The sequence below is a fragment of the Danio rerio genome, chromosome 13 (genome assembly GCF_049306965.1).
Source record: "Danio rerio strain Tuebingen ecotype United States chromosome 13, GRCz12tu, whole genome shotgun sequence".
Taxonomy (NCBI): Eukaryota; Metazoa; Chordata; class Actinopteri; order Cypriniformes; family Danionidae; genus Danio; species Danio rerio.
Window position 1 is genome coordinate 27988617 of NC_133188.1, and position 26068 is coordinate 28014684.

Sequence of the window (26068 nt, forward strand, 5' to 3'; positions counted from 1 at the left end):
GTTTAGGCTGATGGAGCTACGCTTTGGTGGAGCTGCTCTTCTGTGCATCAACCTTCAACGGTGACATTTGTACTAAACTGAATTGAACTTCCACAAGGACATTTATACTAAACTGAACTGAATCAGTGTAATATGATCAGGAACTACACCAGCACTCTACCACTACTCTTCTGTCTGATTGATTTGCTGAAATGTTCCACGATCTGTAATATCGTTATGGCCTTTTATTCTCTTCATCTCTTAATCTAGATGTTCATCTATGTGCTTAGGCACATTGTAAACAGTGCTATGAAACAAACTGAATTGTAGTGTTAAACAAATGAATGTTGTTGCATCTGTGGTAAATATGTACTTGTTTCAGGCTCTGGAATCAGTGGTGGCAGCATTAGCCAAAGTGCTCAAGGTCCTCAAGGTCCCCCAGGACCTCCTGGTCCACCTGGAAGCATAACTGCTGATTACATCATATCACTTTTACAGAGTGAGTAAATCTTGTCTGAGAAACCTTTGTACTAATATAATTTTTAATGTGAGAAATTGATCCAGAGACTCTAAATTTTGTGCTCAGGAGATGATGTAAGGCGTTATGTTGCTGGACCTCCAGGGCCACCAGGTTCACCGGGGATTAGTGGTAGTTCCTTTAACACACAGGAAGTTGCAAACTATGTCATGAGAATGATGAATGGTATGTCTCTGAACTAAATCTTCCGAAAGAGCTGCAATATATTGAATTCTGCAGGTTGGATGACCATTGTACCTTTTTTAGAACAGGGAATGATAGGCAGAGCTGGACCACCAGGCCCTCCAGGACCACCTGGCCAGCCTGGTGCCACCTACAGTGACATAACTGCTCTGATTCAGAGTATGTGATTCTGCTTAAAATGTCCTTTTATTTATTTTTAATATTAATCGTTGTATTATAGATGTCACGTTTAATTGTATAATGCTCATGTAAAGAGTTTCCTTTACTTACATTCCCTTTGAATATGTTTAAAGGGTCAGGGATTGGTGGAAGCATTGGACGTCCAGGGCCTCCTGGTCCTATGGGACCACCTGGTCCACCCGGTGCCTCAGGAGGCAGTTCCTCTGCAGTCTCAGGTTATTCACTAGAGGACATCCAGCGCTACCTGCAAAGTGAGTGTGTGATGAGTAATTATTGTACTGTCGGATACTCTGTAAATGTATATTGTACTGTTTTATATCCATAAAAAAAAAAAAAATTGTAATGTGATTTTATGGTATGCAGAATCTGGTTTTAGGGGACCTCCAGGCCTACCTGGTCCAGCAGGACCCCAGGGTCCTCCAGGAGACACAAGGAGCCTTGTATCATATACAGGATCTTCTGCTCGAGAACAGATCCGTACTGAACTGCAGGACTACCTAAACAGTGAGTGTCACTCAGCACATGCTCTAATCTGGAAACTGACACCTCAGTGTAACTTTACATTAGACACTTGCACTTGGTGAGCTCTTGGCTGATTTAACCAGTGATCAAATTCTCCTACATTCTAAGATTGTAAACTTCACATATCACAGGTTTGTCTCACTAGTTGCTGCAAACATTTTAAAAAGTATCTTGCCTACCCAGGTGACACTATGAGGCGCTATGTCCAAGGGCCACCTGGGCTGCCTGGACCCCCTGGTCAGAAGGGTGACCGTGGTGAACCTGGGTACAGTTATCAAAATGGCAGAAACCAATATCGCTATGGCACTGAAATCAGTGAACCAGTGGACTACTCCAATGTTGCACTAAAAGTGACTGATTACATTAAGGGTGAGTACATTGTCATTCAATTCCTGTGCACCAGTTAAATATATACTGTATTAAAACAGCTTTAGCACAGGGTAGTTTAAAAAATCAAGTACAAAAACTAGCCAGGCTTGTCTCCTAAGAACCAAAATTTTCCCTTTCCCCATTTTTCTAGTTGCATTTTCAGTCTGAAGTGATATTTACAAACACTGAAGCGAAATTTTTATTGTGATTTATGGGTTACTTGCTAATGGAGGTGGACTGTAGATGTAAAAAAAGTAGCTTTATGTAATGTAACTGTGATCTGGAAACATTACATTTGTCATTGTTTGTTAGACCAACCAACAACAGGTGATTCAATTAACTACCATGTATTTATTTAACTGCCCTTACCTTGGACTACGAGACTGAGTCATTCAGTGTACCTCCGAAATTTAAGACCCAAGGCTGTTGGCATGTCGAACATAATAGAGTTCAAATACATTGACCAAAATCAATGTTTTGATGGGGTAATGGGGAAACCATTCTCATCCTCTGTTCAATTTAATTGAAGTTTATTTGTATAGCGCTTTTCACAATAATGCTCATTCCAAAGCAGCTTTAAAAAGTGCACATTATTACTACATTACAGTCAAAATAAGAAAAAGTTAAGGTTACAGGTTCAGCAGTTATCTTCTGTAAGACCCAGCAAACAATTTAGCGTTTAATAGACATCTAAACGTTGACAGCTTGGCTAAAACAAGGCTAGACTTGAGCTCTCAGTATGTATGTATTTTTTTTTTTTTAATGCCATGTCAGCAACCAAGGCTATTTTCATGGCAGGAATCTTTCAACAATAAATATACAATTTAAAAATCAACAAACAAAATAAAACATAAATTAATAAGATTTTTTTGTGTTAATACATGATAAAAATTCTAAAATCTTTTCTGGTTTCACTTTGTTAAAAATGTCCCTAAAAGAGTTCATTTCATAAAAAAAAATCTTCTGGAATCAGTAAAAGCAGGACATTCCAGTAAAATGTGTTTTATAGTAAGAGGAGTTTTGCAGCACAAACACTGAGTAGGGTTTTCACCTTGGAGCAAAAAACCATGTGTTATTCTCGTATGCCCAATATGACATCAGGTAAAAAACTACTTGATCAAATCGATTGTTAAAATGTCTTAAAATTCTGTGTGAAATTTCACTTGAGCTCTCAGTGAAAATTTAATAGACATCTAAGAATAGCCCAAAACTGTCAAATAGACAGACTTTATATGTGTGGTCTTTTATTTGATGACTAGTCTAGTTTTGGCCTATGCTTAGACATCTATTAGATTTTCACTGACAGCCCAAATTTAGCCTTGTTTTAGCCAAGACGACTATGTTTAGATGGCTTTTAAAAACCAAAAATGCTTAATGGGGAACAACTGCTTTAAAATGAGTTATTATCATGACCCACGATACATGTCTCCACATCCACATCTGTTCCTCTATTGACATTTGAGTGGAGTGAACTCAGTCATGGTTGAAGAAACCCATCCAAAGTGATTTTAGCACTGTGATGCAGCGTGTTATTCTGCCAGGTGTAGCCATCACAAGATGAATACACTAAAGGCATAAAAAGATGGACATGGTCAGCAACAATACTCTGTCTGGCTGTGTTTAAAAAAGAAAATACCCCCAGCATTGTTGCACCATTTACATTTAAGCTGACTTTTTTTTTAAACAAAGCACCTGTGAGCAAAACTCGCTGCAATTGGTGGTTCAGTGCCTTCCTTGAGGAACTCAGCTCAGCCATGGTATTCAGGATGGAAGAGTGTATTAGATATTCACTTTCCCCACCTACAATCCCTGCCGGTAATGGCACTCAAACCTGTGACCTTTGAATCCCAATTCCAACTCTCTAACCATTAGGCCATGGCTGCCCTGGTGCTGCATCACCACCAGCAGTCTGAACCATATGTTGCAGCAGGATTTGAGACTCACCAGACAAGGCAACCTATTCAAAATCTACTACTGCACAATACTACTGAGCACATGTGAGCCTGAGTTTGTTTCAATCTGACAGGAGCAACACAATGACTTTTAGCTCATCTGCGTTCAGGAATGTTCTTCTGCAGACTTTGACCATAACAAGTGGTTCCTCTTATTCTGATAATTCATTAAATCCTAGAAATGGGTTTATAAAACACAAATTGATAATCATGCCACATTCTAAACTCTTCCAGTCTAGAATAGGTTTGAACTTCAGCAGATTGTCTTTAGATGAGTATATTTGGTTAAAGAGTAGATGAAGAGGTTCATCTAATAATGAGTAAGCTACATAGGAATCCAGCCAACATTTCTATGAAACTACCATAATAATAGGCAAATCCATCAAACTGCCGGTCCTCTACGGTGTCTATTCTTCAGAGACTATTCAGGAAAACACACTGGATGGATAGCTGGTCCATCACAGAGTTAATTAGCAAATCTCAATCTTTTTCCTCAGATCAAGGTCTGCTGCAGGACCTGACAGAGGGATACTGGAGGTCACAAGCAGGAAGCATTCAAGGACCCGCTGGGCCTCCTGGTCCTCCTGGCCCACCCGGGTACAGCCGTGTGATTGGTGCCTATGGGAACGTGACAGCTGATCTCATGGACTTCTTTAGAAGTTACTATTCACTTTGTCACTAATGCCGATTCTACATTTAATCACTGTTGCATTATTTGTTCCTAAACATTATTTTTTTATTTCAGCATATGGGACAATCCCAGGGCCCCCTGGCAGGTCAGGGCCCAAAGGAGAAAGAGGATATCCAGGACCTAAAGGAAATAAAGGTAACATACTAACTGTCATTCACATAAGTTTACTGACCAATTAAACATGAAAGTCAAGTGCTATCATTTTTATATTGCTGTATGATCTATAGGGGACACAGGGAGCTCGGGGATACCTGGCCTACCAGGACAAAGAGGACCTGAGGGACCAAGGGGAGAAAAGGGTGAAAAAGGTTAATCAGTTTGCAGTTTTGTTTGTTCTAGAATGAATAGGGTTGGATGATGTAGACCAATTTGGCATCAGACGAAACATGGACGATGGCATCGGCATTGTGGCGGTGAATTAATAATTTTTGAATAAATTAATAATTCATTTATTCACAACTTATTAATTATTTGTAGCTTACCGTTTCAACTACCTGACACGCACGGTCTTTGTTATACCCATAATCAAATCATAAATGAAGTTCCACACAAATTACCACCTGTCAATCCCTTTTTCCGCGGGACTCTGGCATGAATAGGCAGAGTGATCGGTGTCGTTATAATGGCATTGACAAACTTGGCTGGTAAAAAAGGTGCACAACCAACAGTAACCAGCCAACAGTTTCTGAAGTTTTCACTAAATTTACTAAGTACAAGCGTGAAAGTGAAATATTGAAAAAAAGATGGAAGAGCCATTAGATAGAGACAAGATGGATTAAATATTACGTTTAACAACTATATTGAGATGCGATTCAGAAGTACATTCTTGATAAACTGTCTGACGTGCACTGTTCTCTGGGTTCACCGACTGCCTGGAGCTCAGATGAGCGCATGTGCTGCAGCGCATGCCAGAGTGTGTGTGTGTGTGGTCAAATGATTTGCGTTTTCAGTGGAAAAGTGTGGACTAATATCTTTTCAGAAATGCAAGATAAAACGTCAGTGTGGACGTGGATCGTTTCCGTTGTAAAATGCCATTTTAATACTAAGACTCATTACTGCAAATGGTGCCTAAATGTGTATTTTTTGTAAGCGAGTTTCTGTTGCGAAGGGAGCGGGGTGGAGGATCGCGATGCTGGCCCAGCATTGTGATGTATATCAGCCATCGGCGATGGCATTGTTTATGGACCACACCCTAGTTCACAATATTTGTAATAGAATAATGTTACTAAGTCAGTGTTTATTTCGCAATTGAAAAAAGCTTGAAGATTAATGTTGGTCAGTTTTTATCTTTTTGACTACATTTTCATCAACAATATTGTGCTGTTTATTCATTAGATGAGCAGATCAGAGCACATGTATTCATAGTTTGTAGTAGACTTGTCAAACTTCTGTTTATTTCAAGCCATAAGCTACAATCATTTATGGTCCTTATTTTTGTTTATGAAATTAAAGGGTTAGTTCACCCAAAATGAAAATTGTCATTATTTACTCACATTTCCCAATTGAGTTCTTTCTCTTTCCACAAAACATATTTTAAATTTATAAAGTATTTACTCAGTATTTTTTTCTCTGTGAATTAGGGTCTATACAGGAACCAGAGAGTGAAATTCAATACCTTTTAAGACTGTTTTAAGAGTCTTTTCATACATTTTAAGACCTCACCACCACTTTAGGTTTTAACCGGTAACCATAGCGACATTTTAATTTAAATAGTGTTTTCTAAATACTCGTAAGAAACGAATCCTAAACTTAATTATGTACTGAATAAAATGCTAATTCAGCAGTGGTGCCAACAACAGCAGGAATAACGGTGTTGCCTTGGTTACAGCAGTAAACACAGCAGTGTAATGTCAAATCTAGCAGGATTTTATCGATTTCATACACAAGAATGTAAACGATATTCACAGATTAAATTTAGGCAAACTTTAGCATACAACTATACACTGTATAATCAAAAATGACACAAAATGTAAAAGCTTGTAAAGCAGCATTTTAATAGTTTTTAAGGGCTTTAAATTTCTCTAAACTGATTTATCAACTTCGAATACTTTTCAAGACAGCACGGACACCCTGTATATGGTTACTGGTTTTCAGCTTTTTTCCAAAATATGTGTTCAAAAAAAAAAAAGCAAACTCAAAGGTTTGGTGAGTAAATACACACATTTGGGTGAACTATCCCTTAACACTGCTTTGTGTCTTATCAACAACTAAAAATCATCAAATGATCATGGTTTTCTTGACAGTGCTGCACCAAGCAATCACTCTAATATGCATGTATGTCCATGTTGACTTTTAGGAGAGATCCAGACTGGCAGATGGATACGAGCAAACGGCGTGTAAAGGCTCAAGGATTTGCTGAAGCACAATTTTGTGGATGCACTGACAGCATAAAAGAAATTGTTCATGTTTTTAAGAAGATAAATGGATAAACTAGTCTCTCTTTATGAAGTAATGCAGCTTAGAGGCTTGTTTGGTACTTATTTACCACAATATACAGTTTTATAATCAAACAAATGCATGCAAAATAATAATCCATACATTCAAAACTACTTCCAGGTTGACAACAATTATTTGTCTTCATTATATAATATTTAATTCATTGTAGCACTTAAAATGTATACTTGTCACCCAATAGTGGGCTTTGTAGTTGTATTATTACTATTATTATTTTTTTTGTTTTGTACTGTACAATTTTTTTTCTATGAAACAAAAAATGTACCTTAAACAGCTGAGATTGTTTTAAACGTACCAAATAAAGATCCATTCATCAGAGAACAAAAGTTTTCGACATACACAATATGATACTGGGTAGGAGAAATCATAGACTAAAAGATATGGACGCAGTATCCCTGACGTTTTCTGAAGAGTGCAAATGAAGCAACAAGTATGCCCGGTTGACCGTCGCCATTTTGTTTGTTTGTATGTATGTGTGTGTGTATGTGTATGTGTGTGTGTGTATGTGTGTGTGTGTGTGTGTGTGTGTGTGTGTGTGTGTGTGTGTGTGTGTGTATGTGTGTGTGTGTGGATGGAGGGATGGATGGATGGATAATCCATACGGACCCTGAACATGCATTAATAGCACCGCCAAATTTGTACAGTGCTCCCAGGACAAATGTCATTCAACCACACTAGTCAAGACTAAAGCCAATCTGAACATGCTGGACTTTAGCGCTGTTTACAGGTGTAATAATGATCAAACAAATAAAACAATGCACACAGAACATTTCACAGGTTAGATTTTGTATGTTATGAACTTTTGTGCTCAACAAGTATGGATGATACTATACAGTCTGTTACTGCACTGACCATATGGCAAAGTAGCAGCAACTCGCACTAAATACTAGGCTTACGCTAGTTTTGTTAAATAAAATAAGCAAACAATGTAAATGAAATATGACAAGACCCTGGGGTGCTAGAAACTTGTATTATTGTCGGCTAAGTAAACGAGTCATTCATAACGGAGATTTATTAACAAACTAATTGCTCCCTTTATTATAATGAGAAGTGAAAGCTAACACAAAGAGGGGGGGGGGGGGCAAATTACTTTCTAAATACTTGTCGTATATGACAACGCTTCAGATAACTGTTCTATAACCTGCAGCTAACCAATCTGTCAGATTCTGGAGTGATTTCAAGTTCTAAAGAAAATTATAAATGATCTTAAATTTAACAAATACATTTACAGATATGGTATATCACTCACCTTGCAAATGGAGGCAACTTGAATGGTTTGTGAGCACAATAAAGTGCACACAGCAAGCCATATCATCTGATAATTGCAGGAAATAATTCCAGGCAAGTGACTGTGTAAAGCCACATAAAACAAAACAAAAATCTGATGTATATGCAGAGTTTAGCAGCTAATCAGCCGCAATCAGCTCAGGTGACAAAGATGGCCAGCAAAGACCTAGCTGTCACTCAAGTGGCCACGCCCTTAATTATGCAGACTTAATATAGCTTATTAAAAATGAGAAAGGATGAGTTATATAAAAAATAAATTCATTAATAAAATAATAATAATAATAATTAAAAAAAAAAAATCACACCCTCGCATTTGTCATGAAGTGTAAAATTAGCTTTACACCAAAACCCTCTTTTGTACCAGGCTGCAAACATGTTTTTTATCAGCTGTAAAATTGGCCAATTTACCATTGCAGTCAATGAACATCTGGAGCCAGTCTTTAAAGGGGAGTCAATGAATTGCAGTTTCAGTTACTTCTACATTGCTGTTAAAGCTTGGAGAAAATAAAACCCCCAACAAATCAAAGAAAATACAATGAGTTTTATTTACAGCATTATTACAGTATATCAATGGACAAGCATTTAGATACATAAATTGACCTCGAAAATGCATCAGATATTCCACCAAAGTGCTGCGGGCGGTTAAGGTCACTGTTCAGCAGTATGACACTGGGATAATCGGCCACTTCTCTGTCTCTATTTGTGCCAACGGCAACTTTTAAAACCACCTTTTGTAAAATGCATCATCGGTTCCAAGAGTTTATGTCTGGTGAAGTACAGCATTTGGGATTTATCTCAGCATGCAAAAAGTATATGAGCACAGCATGTCATATATTATGGCTAAGATACAGATGCGTGACTTCTTGCACGAAACATATTATCAAAAATAGAGCTTGAATCAGATGAAAAGTCCTCAGAGAGCAACAGCGAGAAATGTTTAGGTCTTCCCACGGAAACACTTTTGCAGTGGACTGTTCCAAATGCTGCCCTACATTTGACTATGAAAGCACGTGTTCTTCGGTAATAATAAAAAACTAAAATGAATCAGGATAAACGATGTAACGTGCGAGTTCATATATTGACGAAACAAGAAAAAGAACTAACAATTAAAACCTTCAGTTCAATCCATAAATAAATCTTCAAACGCCATATATGAAACATTCAACAAGGCAAAGGCCCGCCCGCTTCAAATGAACCTGCTCATAAAAAATAAACTCGGTACTCTGGACCACAAAGTGACTTGACCAAATGAGAAATTACATCACATACAAATATTTGGGCACTATTTTTTTTTGCTAAAGCACTAATAAGATCACTACTGCATATGTTCAAATTGTTTTAAAGTGTCATCATACGGGTTACATTCCTTGACTGCAAATGGTTTCAACCATAATGCAAATAGTAAAAGCTAAAAAGAGTATTTTTGTTTTAAAAATAACTTTGCATGGACGTTAAAACGGGCATATAACAGCTGATACAAGACCCTAACGGCACTGAAACGTAATTTAGTAGCTGTGCAAAACATTAAGACAATTGAACGTCATGTTGTCCTTTAAAACGTGACCTCTATCTGTGACCTTATGTTTGTTATGGGCTTTGACCCTCATTAAGGCTGTTTTACGCAAATATTCCACAAAGACAAGATGATATTGCCTGAGTGTATTCGTTGTTGATTTGTGTTTATAATCTCAAGCACAAATGAACATGACCAGAAGACAACAAAACTAATATGTTAATCCATTGGATTTGATGTGGCGAAATCTGTGTCAAGGTAATGCATAAGGTTTGTCCTTCATCACTGGGAGATTTGAATCAGCTTTTCAAACCTCTGCAGCTATTCTGATCTCATACCTTTAAAAGACTCCTGACTAGAAGAGCTCTTGCTCTGTGGTGGAGGTTAAGAGCCGGAGGAGTGCACACTAGGAATAGGGTAGAATTTCGAGACTCTGCTCTGGGTGCTGGGATTGAGACATTCGGACTCTCCGCTCATCTTAAAGAAGACTTCCTGCTCCTGGAGTTTACGGGTGAACTCTTCCTCCAGAGCCTACAACAGTGCAGGAGAAAATCATACAGGATGTGTACCTGCAAATCCTACTGAAACATCAGATAATGTCTATACCAGAATACTCAGAATAATCCTACATATGATTAAAAATAATAATAATTGAAACCTGATTTATGTGTTCATAACTTTATATTTTTAAACTAAGCATATTGTATCTAAATAATATGTAGGGATCAGGTTTGGTTTATTAGGGTTATTAAATGTAAATATGTCAAATGTAATGTTATACTTTTTCTGGGTAGATTACTTATGGGATGTTTGTTGCCTTTTCCGCTCTGTATTTTGAACTTGCACTGAAGACACAACTGAGGTGATTTCTGCATGTTTACAGCAAATGGGCACTCATGCAAATACTTACAGTTAAAATCAGAATTATTAGGTTAAATCTTTTTTAAATATTTCCCTAATGATGCTCAGAGCAAGGAAATATTCACAGTATGTCTGAAAATATTTTTTCTTCTGAATAAAGTCTTGAAGTGTTTTAAAAATTATTAGCCCCTTTAAATATTTTTTTTTGACAATCTACTAAACAAACCATCATTATACAATAACTTGCCTAGTTAACCTAGTTAGGCCTTTAAATGTCACTTTAAGCTGTATAGAAGTGTCTTGAAAAATATGTAGTCAAATATCATTTACTGTCATCATGGCAAAGATAAAATAAATCAGTTATTAGAGATGAGATATTAAAACTATTGTGTTTAAAAATGTGTCGAAATTTTTTTTCCCTTCGTTAAACAGAAATTGGGGGAAAAAATGAACAGGTGGGCTAATAATTCAGGGGGTTTAATAATTCTGACTTCAACTGTACATGTGTTACCTAATATTCCACAGTACTGCCATTTCAAACAAAGACTATTCTTTTGAATTTTCTTTTTTTATAAATAAAATTTGGAAAAAAGAACCATTTCTGCAAAATTAATCAGAATCACAAATGAAGACTGAAATAATGACAACAAAAATCTAATTTGTAGTAGTAATTTAGTAACAATAGTAGGAAATTACGTTTTAAAACTACATAAAAATGTATGACATTATGAGCCAATTATTAACAATATCAACACAATATTGGTTATATAATATAATAAAAATATGACAAAAAATATAGAGTAGCTTTAATGCACCAACATCTTATGCCTAGTTCAGACTGCGTGATTTTAGCCCCGATTTTGGCTCGCCGACAGGTTTTGAGAAATCGCCGACAAATGCCTGAAATCACAGGCAAAATCGCTGCTCGTGAGTGACAATCACACAGTATGAACCTTCAAAGACGCGATCTGATAGAATCGCTGATGAGTCGCCGATGCCAGCAAGATATTTGGCATGCTAAATATCTGGAGCTGTCGGCGATTCAAATCATGCCGTGTGAATTGAATTTTGACTGAAAATACCATCAGCGATCGCCTACAGCCAATGAGAGAGCAGCTTTCACTTGTGTGTGCGTGTGTGTACCTGCTGCAGGCCAGCGGGAGGCTGGGGGAGAAGTAAAAAGCGATCTTTTTCGGTTTATTTGGACCCACGAAATGGAGGAAAAACTAGTGGAGGTTTGACAGGACTCAGGAGCAACCGTGTCTGTTTGACGTTTCATACATAAAGAAATTAGTTCATTATCAACTTTGAGGAGAAATGGCTAATTCCCTTTAAACCCAGGTGAGCAAACATTTACATGTTCTACTCCATTAAAGGATTCCTTCTCATCATGTAGTTAATAACAAAAGATATACTACGTTTTTTAGGCTGTGAGACATAGTTTGGACGAAGTTGTCGGCGATTCTTCCTATAGTAAAGTCATGCAATGTGAAAGTCCCTGTTGCCGAACCATCTTGCAGTGTAAACAAAGCAGCGACGAAACGCTAGCCCAGATAGTCAAGCAGTGTGAAAACATATGTGACACGATTACTTTGAAAATCATGCAGTCTGAACTCGGTATTACTGTGCATTCACACTGAAGGCTGCGAGAGTACCAAAGTAGCCAGAAGTCATTATTTCAATTAAAGCTGGCGGCTAGAATCAGCAGGTCATCACAAGTGTGGGCATTGCGGGGAGTTGAAATCAAGTTAACTTTATAGTAACAAGCTATGAGCTACGGTTCGGCGGCAAGCAATCAGAAAGTAGACGTCGATCGCTGAAGAGGATTCCAGAGAACATAGTCCTTTGAACTTTGTTTCTGACCACAATTGTTCCCAAGGGTTTAAATATTACGGTCACTGGATTTCCAGTTTCCAAAAATTACTGGTGAGTTACTGATGTGCTTTAAGGTAAAAGTATAATATTTTATTAAAGTGGGAAACTCGTGCTAACTATGATGACAGTACAAAACAGTATTGCTGCTTCAGAATATTTCAGACATTTTGGATAAGTGAAGCAAAGCCACACCACATGGAACAACCGGGACTTGTATAGTTAAACAAATTTTATAAAAGACACGCAACATTTTCATGCAAGAAAGCACGTTTTTATGTGGGAATGTAAGTGATTTGCTGACGTGCTTCAACAGCTGCTTTAAATATGAGATCAATGTAGCGAATTTTGATGCTCTCAGTGCTGGAGCTAAGAAGACAGACAGCGTTGTAACTAGGGTGGCCAGAGTGAACTTTGACACTCACACTACCTTAGCACAGTGTGCAGGACAGATTTTTTCTCTCCTTCTAAGAGCTTGTCTGGAAACCCACAATATATGACATGGGGGAAAATGCAGCATTCAAATTTAATGATCAGGTTTGATTAGATGCACTGAAAAGGTAAATAATGTTGTTACTCTACCTTCTTCCGTGGCCGAAGCTTCTCCCTCCATTCTTTTAGCTCCTGACTGTGTTCCTCATCAAGCTCCTTCAGCTTCTGAGTCTCATGCTCAATCAGCAGGTGACATTTCTCATTCTGATGGCAACAAGACAATCAACCAGATGATGCAATTTAAGATAAGCCAGAACAGAAGAGGGAAAGAACTCAAACATGCGAGCACAAGGTAATGTTGCAGACCTGCATCTGCTGAAGTTCTCTGATGTTGGAGTCGCACTGCAGCTGCAGGTCTCTCATCTGGTTCTCATGTTTTTGATGCTGATGAAGTCTCTCATTCTTCTGTCTCTTGTCCTCCTGAACTGCAAACTGTTGAAAAAGTGAAAAACACCCCAGAAGATTAACCCTCTCCCAAATCATGTGTATTATTTTCACATACTGGGTGCATTTAAAATTAAAAACTCAATTTTCAAAGACTTTTTTCCAAAACCATTTTTTACAAATTTGTGGAGAATATTTTAGGTCACAGCCAAAAAATATAATACCCATGAATGACTTTAGCTGAATTCACCCACACTAGAACACTGGAAAGCAGCTGCAATGGAGATATTAAGGATGCAAACCTGAATATTCTTTTAAAAACTAAAATAATGGAAAATGGGGTTTTCTATGGAAATGGTGTAAAGAAATTGTGGACAAGTAATGACCAATATTGTCATTGATATTGGATTTTAGAATAATGAACTATTAGTTCATGTTAGTTAATTAGTTTACCAACATTTAACCAAGCGTGAAAAACCTTGTAAAGCATTTATTGCTCTTAGTTCAACATTGACTGATGCAGTATAAAAATCAAAAGTTGTGCTTGTAACATTAGTTAATGCACTGTGAGATAACATGAACGAACATGAAAAGTTAAACTTATTAAAAAAATCAAAATAACATTAATTGAGGTTAACAAACATGAAAAAATACTGTAATAAATGTATTACTACTACATATACTATAACATAATAATAACAGTTAGCTCATGTTAGTAAATACATTATCTAACATTAACTAATGGACCATTATTTTAAAGTGTTACCAAATTAATGAAAGTCATTGTGCATTTATTTGCTTATTTACCTTCAATATTCATATTATTGTTACTATCAATATTTACAACAGACAGTGGGTTCAGGGTTTGTTAGGGAGAATTTATAAATCTAAAAAAAAAATCAATCCCTGTAAAGATAATGACATTTGTACTTGACACAAAAATAAAGGTAAAAAAGCTACTTATACCAAGAAAATGCTTCTGCTTTAAATAACTCTTAGTGATTTTCTTGATGCAGGATCTGACCTGTTTGATTTTTTCTCTATCCTGCTCTGGCGTCCCGGTGCCAGTGATGCGGAGGCTCTTCTTAAACATGGCCATCCGCGTCTTGGCTTCACTGCGCTGGATCTTCGGCAGTCGAGCTCGTTCCTGCGCCTGTCTGTTCTTCATCTCCTCAATCAACCGCTGGTTATAACCCTGCATCTGCTCCATCTCCTGAAGAGCAGCCATGAGGGAAAAATGGTCAGGGTGCCTTACGGAGCACAGCAGTATTTGATTTTGCTGTCCAAACCGATGGTCGGGCCTCACCTTGTCATGTCTCTTGAGGAGCTGATGTCTCTGCATGAAGTATTGATCCTTCAGCTGCTGCTTCAGTAACTGGTGTTTCTCCTGCAGGTGGCGCTCCTCCAGCTCCCACATGGCTGCTTCTCTTGCTGTACGTTTTTTATGAGAAAAAATATATAGAAACAGTATGATTTCTAATTTGTGATGTATCCTGGGTCTCGTTTAAACACAATAGCCTGTAATGACCACAGCAATATTTTAACCATTTAGAAAAAAATTATCAACCACTGAGATTAAGTATATAATAATGATATATATAAGATTTACAACGATGATTTACAAACTTGTTCAAATAGTATTTCTGTACACTGTAAGCATACCATAGTAACATTAGCTGTTTGATTTTGGCATTTGATAAAGAGGATCCAAAAACTGTGATGTGTGACATCAGACTTTACAAGCTTAACAACCCATTACGCATTAGAACCAGACCGTTTGACTCCACTCAGGTTTAGACATGATTTGCAGACATGAAGTCACCGTTTATCACACTTCATAGACAGCAAATCTCGACACGCTCTGTCTATCTGTCTTTACACAAGCTACTCTTATCAAAATATATCTCGGCCACACCTCCCGAGACATATGGCTGACCCATAAGAACTTGAGAACTTTATAATTGGACCTCTGTCTGAAAATAACATGTGGTATTGCTCTATTCCAGGTAGAGAGCTTTAATGTCAGAAGAAAGTAACATGTTTGGTTTGTTTCTTTGGCAGATAGAATTTATGACCTAAAAAGTATGATCTAGATTAAGACATCAGCACATATGTGCTGCAGGTTATTTATTTATTATGAACATAACCACAATACAACAAAAAAGTTTTGCAGGACTTCCTGATGAAACCACTCAGTAAAGTTAAGAGTGCAACTGTCTGAAAAATATGCAAATGTGCAGGCAACACAGTACACACAGACACAAGCGCTCGCCGCTCAGACACAAAAACATTTTAAATTGTCTAGAAATGTTAACAGTTTCCTCAAAAAATGTTTGAATATCATAAGACTTAAGAACATTTTAGAAAAATAACTTCTTATAGTTGAAATCGGTTTGGTCTTCAACTGCTGTTGCCCATCCCCCTCGAGTTGTGCGTTCAGAGATGCTCTTCTGCATACCTTGGTTGTAACGAGTGGTTATTTGAGATACTGTTGCCTTTCTATCAGCTGTAACTAGTCTGGCCATTCTCCTCTGACCTCTGGCATCAACAAGGCATTTGCGCCCACAGAACTGCCGATCACTGGATATTTTCTCTTTTTCAGACCATTCTCTGTAAACCCTAGAGATGGTTGTGTGTAAATCTCAGTAGACAGCAGCTTCTGAAATACTCAGACCAGCCCATTTGGCAAAAACTACCATGCCACATTCAAAGTCACTTAAATTACCTTTCTTTCCCATTCAGATGCTCAGTTTGAACTGCAGCAGGCAATCTTGACAATGTCTACATGCCTAAATGCAATTAGTTTCTGCCATTGGATAATTAGAAATTTGCGTTAAGCAGTTGGACAATAAATATAGTATACTAACCTAATGAAGTAGCCGGTGAGTGTACATTACACAATTGTATAACTGATTCACATTCATCATAAAATAACATTAAAACAATATATTATCAGTCCTTTTTTGTAATATCTAGCTATCTATTAGGGGTGTCAAAATTAATTGTTTCTTCGGTGCACAGCGTTGCAGACGCGGACAATTCGATATCGGTTAATCATAACCGGTAATTATGTACTGACGTCATTTATCTCATATGGGCTATAATCGCCGTAGCTTTCTATGGCGAAGGTCGCTATGTCGTCGTAGCTTACTATGGCAAGAGCGAGTATTTACAACGCTCCAACTACTTACAAATGCAGATACTGTGCACAATTTCACGGCGTGTGTGTTTGCTGGACAGTCTTTCACTGACACAGCAGAAGCCCCTGTTTCACTGCGATTGAGAGAACGAAAGTAAACTCTCTCTCATCTCTCTCTGTCTCACTCACTGTGGCTCATTTGACCTGCAGGTGTGACTTTTCCTTTCCTCTCGGCTGTTCCACTGGATACAGACACAAGCGCATTATACTTCTAGATACAGACACAAGTGAATGTCTGCAGAATTTTCTACACAGTGTCCATCATGGATCAGATGTGATCGCCACTGCCGTTGTATCTGTGTTTAAACCAGGCTTCAGAGCCAATCACAGCCCTTTCAGTTGAGCGCGTGACCAATCAAAGAGGTGTAAGAAAGGAATTTCTAGACAAGGATCAAAAAACAATCTGGATATTTATATTTGTTTATTTGCTATAAATGCTCGTGTTGCTTATAGGCGCAGTTTATATATCTGACTGTTTGTATTAAAGGACAAAATTGTATTACAGATAGTATAGAAATATATTTATACATTTTAATACAATAATTGCTCTGCTGTGAAGAACATATAAAACTGTATGAAAAGCATCGTCAATGCACCCTGATGCACCGAGATATCGAATTGAACCCAATCGATGGCATGATAATCGTAACCGAACCGTGAGACCAGTGTAGATTCACAGCTCTATCTATCTATCCATCTATCCATCTATCTATCCATCTATCTATCTATCTATCTATCTATCTATCTATCTATCTATCTATCTATCTATCTATCTACACAGAGTTTAAGTCAGAATTATTAGCCCCTCTTTGATTTATTTCTTCTTTTTTAAATATTTCCCATATCATGTTTAACAGAGCAAGGAAATTTTCACAGTATGTCTGATAATATTTTTTCTTCTGGAGAAAGACTTATTTGTTTTATTTCAGCTAGAATAAAAGCAGTTTTTATTTTTATGAGCCATTTTAAGGTAAAAATTATTAGGCCCTTAAGTCTTCGGAACAAACCATTGTTATAGAATAACTTGCCTAATTACCTTAACTTGACTAGTTAACCTAATTAACCTAGTTAAGCCTTTAAATGTCACTTTAAGCTGTATAGAAGTGTCTTGAAAAATATCTAGTCAAATATTATTTACTGTCATCATGGTAAAGATAAAATAAATGAGTTATTAGAAATGAGTTATTAAAACTATTATGTTTAGAAATCTGTTTAATTATCATGTATATATAAAATTATATAATATATATAAAATTTGGCCCGGGACAAAGTTTTTTTTTTGCATCTGGCCCTCGGCCCAAAAAGTTTGGACACCCCTGCCTTAAAGTGACATTTAAAGGCTTAACAGGGTTAACTAGGCAAGTTATTGTATAATGATGGTTTGTTCAGTAGATTATCAAAAAAAAATTATTTAAAGGGGCTAATAATTTTTAAAACACTTTAAGACTTTATTCAGAAGAAAAAAATATTTTCAGACATACTGTGAATATTTAGGGAAATATTTAAAAAAGAAAAAAAATCAAAGGGGTATAGGTATATGCATGCATGTATTATATATTCAAATGTTATTTATTTAAAGGAATCAGAAATTACCGAACACATTAGCTTTTTTTTTTTTTAATATATTTTTTTTTTGGTAAATTCGAAATGTATGTATCTATCTATCCACCCAACACTCCCTCTATATACAGACATAGACAATTGTATAATGATTCAAATTGATCAGAAAAACTCATTAAAAAAATAATTAGCCATTTTTATTGTAACTTCAAAATGCATCTCTCTCTCTCTCTCTCTCTCTCTCTCTCTCTCTCTCCCTTAAGTCACACATCCCTGTCATAAATGTAAGAAAAATCACAGTAGGTTTTATGTAAAGTGTATCTGACCTCTCATGAGCTGCTGCTTGTGGTTGAGACAGTCTCTTTCTATAGTGGCGATCTCCAGTTTGTGCTGCTGGATGATCTTCTTCAGAGCTCCATCCAGCTCCTGCTGCTGTCTCTGGAGAAACTCTTGCTCCTGTCAGACAGTAGAGGAAGAACAAGAGAGAGGGAGAGGAGGATCGGGTGCAGAAACAAAGGGGGATGTGTTGAATTAGTCTCTGCATATGATCATGCTCCAAGGGGAAGCAGTCAAATATGAACACTAATCACAGCACTGATACCACAGCATTAAGAGGAAAGTCACACTTAAACCATTTAACAAAGATAAAACATTGATAATTCATGATAAATGGAAAAAGATTCATGAAAGGAAAGAAATAGAGAATAGATTAACAATACATACAAATTCAGCATACAGCTTGACAAAACCTAAAGGCAGACCCAGACCCATTACTTAAAACCATAAAAAACTGTTTTACAACTTATTGCCAGATAATTCAATCTGATAGATGTTGAAATCTCACAACTGTTCAAAATTTATTATTGACAAAATTAAAATGTTTATGGAAAGAAATCCTTTAAGCTTACCTTGATTAAAAATACAGTAAAATCAGCAATTAGGGTTAAAAGTTAAGGACATTTTTCTACTGGCCCGATTGAGTTTTTACTTGCCCAATCAAAATTTTTACTGGCCAAAAACAAAAAAGTTAATAGCTACTTCTTAGCCACATATTTTAACTACGGTGTCAAAAATATATATAAATTTTTTTTTAATAAAATGCTAATGAGCAAAATTCAAAGTGTTATTCAAACAAAAAGAGCAGTATGGAAAATGTGCAGGTATTCTACTGCAGTTCTAAATTATTTAACAAAAGGTGACTGACTTGCCAAACTGATGGCAAACAGTGCAAAACATCACTTACATTTTTTTGCCGTGTTCTAACCATACAAACGTCTGCTTCCAAGATGTTAGAAACAGACATTTTCTTTTAGCCTCATAACTTGATGTTGCTGCAATTTTATGGTCTCTTTAATAGAATTTAAAGGCTTAAAAGCACAAACTGTTTCTGGATTCTAAGACTTTATTCACAAGCAATTGACAAATAGTCACAGGCAAATAAACTTTAGTAACAAGGCAGCATTGGCCTTATTGGGCCACTAATAATCCTGTCTACTGTCCAGAGTGTCTCTCACGCTGGTCCGTATTGTTAAGCCCTGGTAATGTTGTGAAAAGTTTAATTTATTTATTCATATGACTATCCAATACTCTGCTCTTAAAGCATTACATGATCCTTCAGAAATCACTCAAATATTGCTACTAAAAAATCTTATTAGCATCATGTGGTTGTTTTTGGTGGATAAGATAATTATATTTTGTTTTTTGTGGATAACATGACTATTTTCTCTTTAGGCAAGTGTAAAGATCAGAATAAGATCTTACAGAATAAAATTTTACAGAAATCCTTTACATAATAATTGTATTTGCTGTCACCTTTGATTAACTGAATGCTTGCTGTTGAAAATATTATATTTTTAAAAATATATGTTTTTTAACAAACGTTACTGTCTCCAAACTTTTAAATGGAAGTGGATTTTTTACCAACATCATAAGCGACATGCAATCTAAATCTGCTGAAACCTGTGGAGATATATGTGGGCCTGCCTAAAGGATAAGCATAACATTAAAATAATGACTAATCCAGAGCAATATTCTTAGTCTATAAACAACGTATAAGTGAATACAATATAATAATAATAATAATAATAATAAATAATAATACAATTCATAATAGCATCTTAAAGTCATCCTTATTGTTGACTCCTACTTTCAAATTGGCCTTCAGTAACACACAGAAAAAAGCAGCACATGTGACAGAAACTTGACCAGAGTTTCAGTAACAGTATGAGAGAATGAGCAGATAGAAGAGATACTGAGACACTGCAGCAACACAGCGATAGCACTCCAAAACAACAGAGCACCTTCCTGCCCGCATGTGCCGTCCACATCACAACTACGCTGTTATCAGTTTTGCTTGTGTCAATCAGTTTAAATGTGTGACGTCAAACAATGATTCCAGGGAGGCATTGGCTGAGAAGATGCAGAGACAACTATTCACACTAGATTATGTATCCTTTATTTTTGGTTTAAGGGATAATTTACTGAAAATTTATTCTTAACCTTAAGCCCAATTTATACATTTGGATCAAGTGATTATTATACGCACAACCTTTTTTGTTAACGCTACTAAATGCTAGAAGACAGTGTGGTTTCTCTATTGCATTGTGTTGAGTTTATGCTAGAAATGCAAGGCATGCTACTGTAAAAGTAGCTCAAACTAACAATCATTCAAGGAAGAAAGACAGGAACAGGCGAATGTTCAACAACTTAATCAGGATATTTGTATTATATATTCTAAAATAAGGGATAAAATCCCACTCAAATCCCAGAGTCCGCTTTTGTTCCATTTCAAATCGCATTTACAGAAGCTGATCTTTGTTACTATATGAAGCGGGTCCATCAGTCATCACCATAAAGGCTGATTTACATGACTTATTCAGTGGCTGCATATGAAGAGCAACGGTCAATGAATAGCAGGCACGTGCACACATAGGGCTCAACCTGTGCAGAGCACATGCCCTTTTGATTCTTGCATAGAAAGTGCCCTTCCAAAATGATCAAAAGTGATCGGTCCCGCCCTTCAGTAGGCGCGCTATAACACCGCTCTTGAGTACGCGCGCTACAACACAGCTGATCAGAACGCGTGCGAAAACACCACTCTTTAGTACGCGCGCGACAACCTCAAGTTAGTATTAATTAAACATGAATTGAATGTTTTAAATTTGTCATCCTGTAATAAAATAAACAAACATAAAAATTAAATTATTGTATAGTTATTTCATTTCAAACTTTCATAAAAAAGTATTACATATAATATTAACTTAAAGTTAAACACAATAACAGTATATTGTGAAATTGTTTTTAATAAGACTTAAAATAATGTCTATTTTTGACGAAAAGTGTACGGAACATGGTTAGTCTACGTTATGTGACTAAGTGAAGGTTACAAAGAAAATACCTGCTGCACTTGACGCAGAAGTATAAATTAGCCTTTAGGAGATACCAAAACTTTGTTTGTTTATTTTTTAGCAATAAAAAAATATATTTTGAAGAATGAGGAAACTGGTAGACATTGACATCTATAGTACAAATAAAAAACAAGATAATATGAAAGTCAATGGCTGCTGGTTTCCAACAGTCTTCAAAACATCTTTTGTTTTTATAACAAGTGGACGTTGACAGTTGTTATTTTTGGGTGAACTGTAACTTCAAAGTGTATACATGAATGTCATCTTCTTTACTAAACTACAAGTTCCTAAAAACGTGCTGCAGTTCTGAATGCATTGTGAATGTGTATTTGTGTGTGTATCTTGCGTGATGGACGGGCACATGTGAGAGGGTTGAGTCACGAGGAGAGAAGAGACTTACATCCTGCATCTGAGCGTTGAACAGAGCACATGAGGACAACTGAAAAGACTGTATCATAACCTGGGCCACACCCTGTGGAGTAAAACACAGCCAACTCCACCACGTCAGGAACAGGGGACACACACCAGCACTCAAGCGTATCACACGCAAACCAGACACACATCTCACAACATCATCTGCTCTCCTCATGGCAGTAATCTGTTTGCTTCCTGGGTCCCGAGATAAGACCCACGTGCAGCGAGGATAGTTCTTCCTGATGATGCATGGGGAGCGGGTTTAGCAGCTGGTGAGTCTGAAGTTATCATCATCAGTTAGTGCAGCTGTCGTCCTTGACATGCATGATGAGATGCAGCAGTCATCATTAGTCTGTTATATTCTTCCTTAGTGAGTCCAATGTGGCCAGGGGTATTTGGAAACCCATTTCTAAATGGTTTGGCTGCTTCAGCCATTTTTAACAAGCGCATAAATCTATAAATAAGGCGTGTGATCGGTTAAGGAAATGTTTAGTAAAATAGAGTAGGGTTGCATGATGAATCAAAATAAAAACAAATCTGTGATCCGCTTGATTTCAAATAGCCAAATCTCAAATGCTACAATTTATGCAAATATACATGGGCATGTTTACGTGCAGATGAGCGTCTCGTCTGGTGTTTTAAGTGTCTCAGAGCTGCATCTGCTTGGGTCAATTATAAATGTAAGAGATGCTGATGACAAATTGATGATCCATCATAATGCTGACAGTGTTGATAAGAAATGCATATGAACAGGTTACTGTGCACAAAATGGAAGCTTTAAAGCAGGGGTCTCAAACTCAATTTACCTGGGGGCCGCAGGAGGCAAAGTCTGGGTGAGGCCTGGCCGCATAAGGGATTTCACAAAAAAAAGTCCTCAAATGTCATTATTAACAGTTTTAATTATTTCTTCTGAACATGAAGTGTCCTGAACATTAATAGAACATTGAGTGAAGATTATGAACAGTTCTTCTGAACATGGCATCTTTTGCCTACTTCTTGCTGCCAGAGACTTGACAGCGCTTCTTCTTACAAATCTGAACCACATTTGGCTTTAGAGCGGAAGCAGTTGAGACCCTCAGTATGGCTTGAAGATGATCATCATTAAGTCTTGACCTGTACTTTGACTTATTGAAGTCCTAGGGAAAAAAGTGGGGGAACTCACTCAAAACTTCCATTCCCTCACCTAAAAAAAAGGCGTATATATGTATAAATAAAACACCCCCACCCCACTCCAGTCACATCAGTCTGTATCAGTCTGTATCTACCTATAATATCAATATATATAAGATGCAGGGCAGGCACGTGCACACATAGGGCTCAACCTGTGCAGAGCACATGCCCTTTTTAGTCTTGCATAGAAAGTGCCCTTCCAAAATGATCAAAAGTGCCCCGCGACGCGACACACCCTCAGTCCCGCCCTTCAGTAGGCGCGCGATAACACCGCTCTTGAGTACGCGCGCGACAGCACAGCTGATCAGAACGTGCGCGACAACGCGCATTGAGTGACAAGCGCGCTGTGTACGGATAGAATCAGCGGAGCGGGGAGCGCTCTCTCTCCCCGCTCCGCTGATTCTGTCAGAGTTCAGCGGTCGGCGTGGGCCACAAAATATTGCACTGAGGGCCGCAAATGGCCCGCGAGTTTGAGACCCCTGCTTTAAAGCCTTGTTTGGTCTTCTGTTCTTCCACTATAATTATGGAGCCGTAGATACAGAATTTATTCAGCAAAACTACCATTGAAAACCATTATAAGCATTAACCTCTTAAAGTCAAGTGCTATTTTGGGGTTTCCGCCTGGATTTTGCCTACCTAAACTCAAAAGCAAATTAAATCCACATGCAGAGGTGTAAATGCCAAAGTTTTGCATCATTATAAAAAAAAAACCTTTTGCATTTTCTTATATTACTGTTGAAAGTCATTAAAATAATTTTATACGTTGTCTGTGTTATAATAAACCTAAATATAAAAATTTATTTATTTATTTATTTACTTATTTATTTGTAAACTCAAATTTGAAAGTGCACCTTTTAGGCTCTGTGTGGTCTAGGATGCTATAATTAATTTTGGCGATTCCTGCACATGTCAGTAATCATAGGAAAAAAGAAAAATGGTTCTATCAAAGTTTATGCAGAAGTTGTTCTATTCCAACTGAGAGAACTGAACCACTTATAAAGGTATTGGGCCAGTATGGATCTTTAAAATGTAAAGAATGCGAAAGTAAATGACGGCACAGACACGTTACCAGAGTTTAGGAGGTTAAAATAAAATATTAATTAATAACTATAATATATATTTTAGTCATAGTTTAGTTGCTATATTTGCACATAGATGTTGTGGTTTTAATTATTAACCACAGTTAATGAAATTAAACTATTTTCTTTTATTGTTAATATAATCTTATTCTAATATGGGACCACAAAATTTTGGGACAATTTTGGGGAGGCCTACAACCAAGCACATCAATACAGAATTGTCTTGTACTGCATTTTAAACCTATCATGAACATACTTTTTTTGAAATTCAGTGTTTTTCCTAACACAAACAGCTTTAGAACAGGCCTTCAGGGTGAATACACTAGGCTTCAAATCACCTGATCTCACCTATGCTTTTATCTCTAGATGGAAACCAATCTCTGCATTTATGTTGGAACATTCACTTTAAAGCCTTCCCAGAAATGTGAAAGCTGCATTGCCAGCAAAACGGAGCACAAACTCTCCATTAATGCCCATGGGCAGATTATTTTTTGATTTATGCCAATCCTACATTAAAGATCAGAGGGGCAGAAGAGAAGAGTAGAAGTGGTATAGAAGTGTGTGTGGTGGCTGGCTGGCATCTAAATTACCTCTCCATGCTGAATGGCAGCTAGGTCTTCTTTTAAGCGTTTCATGAGCTCTTTTCTCATGTGTTTGGGGGACAGTCCGACCTCTTGTTTGACCTACAGTTTGAGCATGCAGACTGTTGGGATTGAAGCCTTTACTTGAACTGATTAGTCTGAGAATGTCATGCAAAATCCGCAATGAAGGGTGAATTTACTAAGGTGAAAAATGGTTTAGTATTTGAAAAATTATCATCCCGAGACCACTGATGATTTTCAAATGGGTTAGCAGGTATAGAGATTATTCCAATAGCCCACAATCAGCTCCTACTGTTAAAGAGTTCAGAAGCTGAAAAACAGCAAAAGCCCACCTCCACAACCATGACAGGCATCAGAATGTGGATCCTTCAAAGTAAGATTTAAAAGATGCCCACTACTATATTGCTGACATTGATTCTGTCGTGAACAATGCAGCACTGCTGTGTCAGCATGTTTTTAAAAGATCAGCATGAAAAGTCAAGTGTCAAAATGTCATTTTCATAAAAAGAAAAAAGGCGCCTTGTTGAAGAGGGGGGTCAAAATGTTGCACTGACTCCAGCTCATTTACCATCTCAAAAATGGCAATCAGAAAATGACTGCTAATTTTTAATATAAAGACCACTGCTGTGTATAGACTTAACCAGGCATGGTTAATATACGTTTGACTGGCCACTGTACCAAATGGTTGACCATGTTTTTACTGTTTTAAATAATAACTGTTAAAGTCATTAAATGAATAACTGTTTTAAACAATGGTTTACGCACACAGCATTATTGGTTTACAAAAAAAATGAATCAAATCAAACATAACCCTGTTGCACTACTACACCTTTTGTTTGTTTTATTGTAAAAAAAAAAATAAACAAAAAAACATGCTAAATAACAATCTGGAATATTTTATGGCATACTTCAAAAAATAAAGATGTCTAATAAAAACATTAGATGTTGAATTAATAAAAAAAATTAGTCTTACACTTTATATTTTCAGATTTTTCATAGTATATGTATAAAGTCCGGTAATTTTACTATAAACGGACATATCAACCATTAGGTAGAGGTTGGTATTTTTAGAAATTAAGGAGATGTTTAAAAAAAAAAACTGAGTTTGTTAACTTGCGACATTAGGAGTTAAGAAACGTAATCCATTTTTTTCTTGGTGGGGTAGCTAAAGGGATATCTACTTGCCTGAAAAATAATTTATAGTAAATATGCCAATTGATAATTGTAAGCAGCAGGTTTTTTTTATTTTGAATAAAATTAAATAGATAAAAAATAAAATTCACATTTAATATATTCATCCAAATTGGTCAATTTAGTCTTATTTTCAATAAGAAAAGCATTTATTAACTTAATAGAATGC

General features: G+C 36.8%; 2 protein-coding genes across 5 annotated transcripts in view; one reads left to right on the forward strand and one right to left on the reverse strand.

Annotated features, from left to right (window-relative positions):
• Positions 1–7194, forward strand: part of col17a1b (collagen, type XVII, alpha 1b) — a 29433-nt gene extending 22239 nt beyond the window's left edge. For both annotated transcript variants that reach the window (XR_012389309.1, XM_692149.11), the window contains 10 exons: positions 362–478; positions 566–682; positions 764–859; positions 994–1131; positions 1244–1384; positions 1586–1771; positions 4221–4382; positions 4469–4549; positions 4642–4722; positions 6711–7194. Coding sequence is in view for 1 of the 2 variants with exons in the window: in XM_692149.11 (XP_697241.4) it covers positions 362–478; positions 566–682; positions 764–859; positions 994–1131; positions 1244–1384; positions 1586–1771; positions 4221–4382; positions 4469–4549; positions 4642–4722; positions 6711–6754 (1163 nt within the window). In the remaining variant the exon portion in view is untranslated. The remainder of the gene's footprint in view (positions 1–361; positions 479–565; positions 683–763; positions 860–993; positions 1132–1243; positions 1385–1585; positions 1772–4220; positions 4383–4468; positions 4550–4641; positions 4723–6710) is intronic.
• A 1482-nt stretch (positions 7195–8676) lies between these two features.
• The window catches only part of slka (STE20-like kinase a), a 45324-nt gene continuing 27932 nt past the window's right edge, over positions 8677–26068 (reverse strand). Inside the window, exons 13-19 of one of the 3 annotated variants that reach the window (XM_005156872.5) lie at positions 21844–21915; positions 18363–18492; positions 14584–14708; positions 14302–14490; positions 13200–13325; positions 12984–13097; positions 8682–10199 (exon numbers count right to left, since the gene is read on the reverse strand). In XM_005156872.5, coding sequence (XP_005156929.1) covers positions 10053–10199; positions 12984–13097; positions 13200–13325; positions 14302–14490; positions 14584–14708; positions 18363–18492; positions 21844–21915 — 903 coding nt within the window. In that variant the 3' untranslated portion in view covers positions 8682–10052. Of the gene's footprint in view, positions 10200–12983; positions 13098–13199; positions 13326–14301; positions 14491–14583; positions 14709–18362; positions 18493–21843; positions 21916–24696; positions 24790–26068 lie in introns of all 3 variants that reach the window. The other 2 variants (XM_005156871.5, NM_001145601.1) reach the window with 2 other exon arrangements.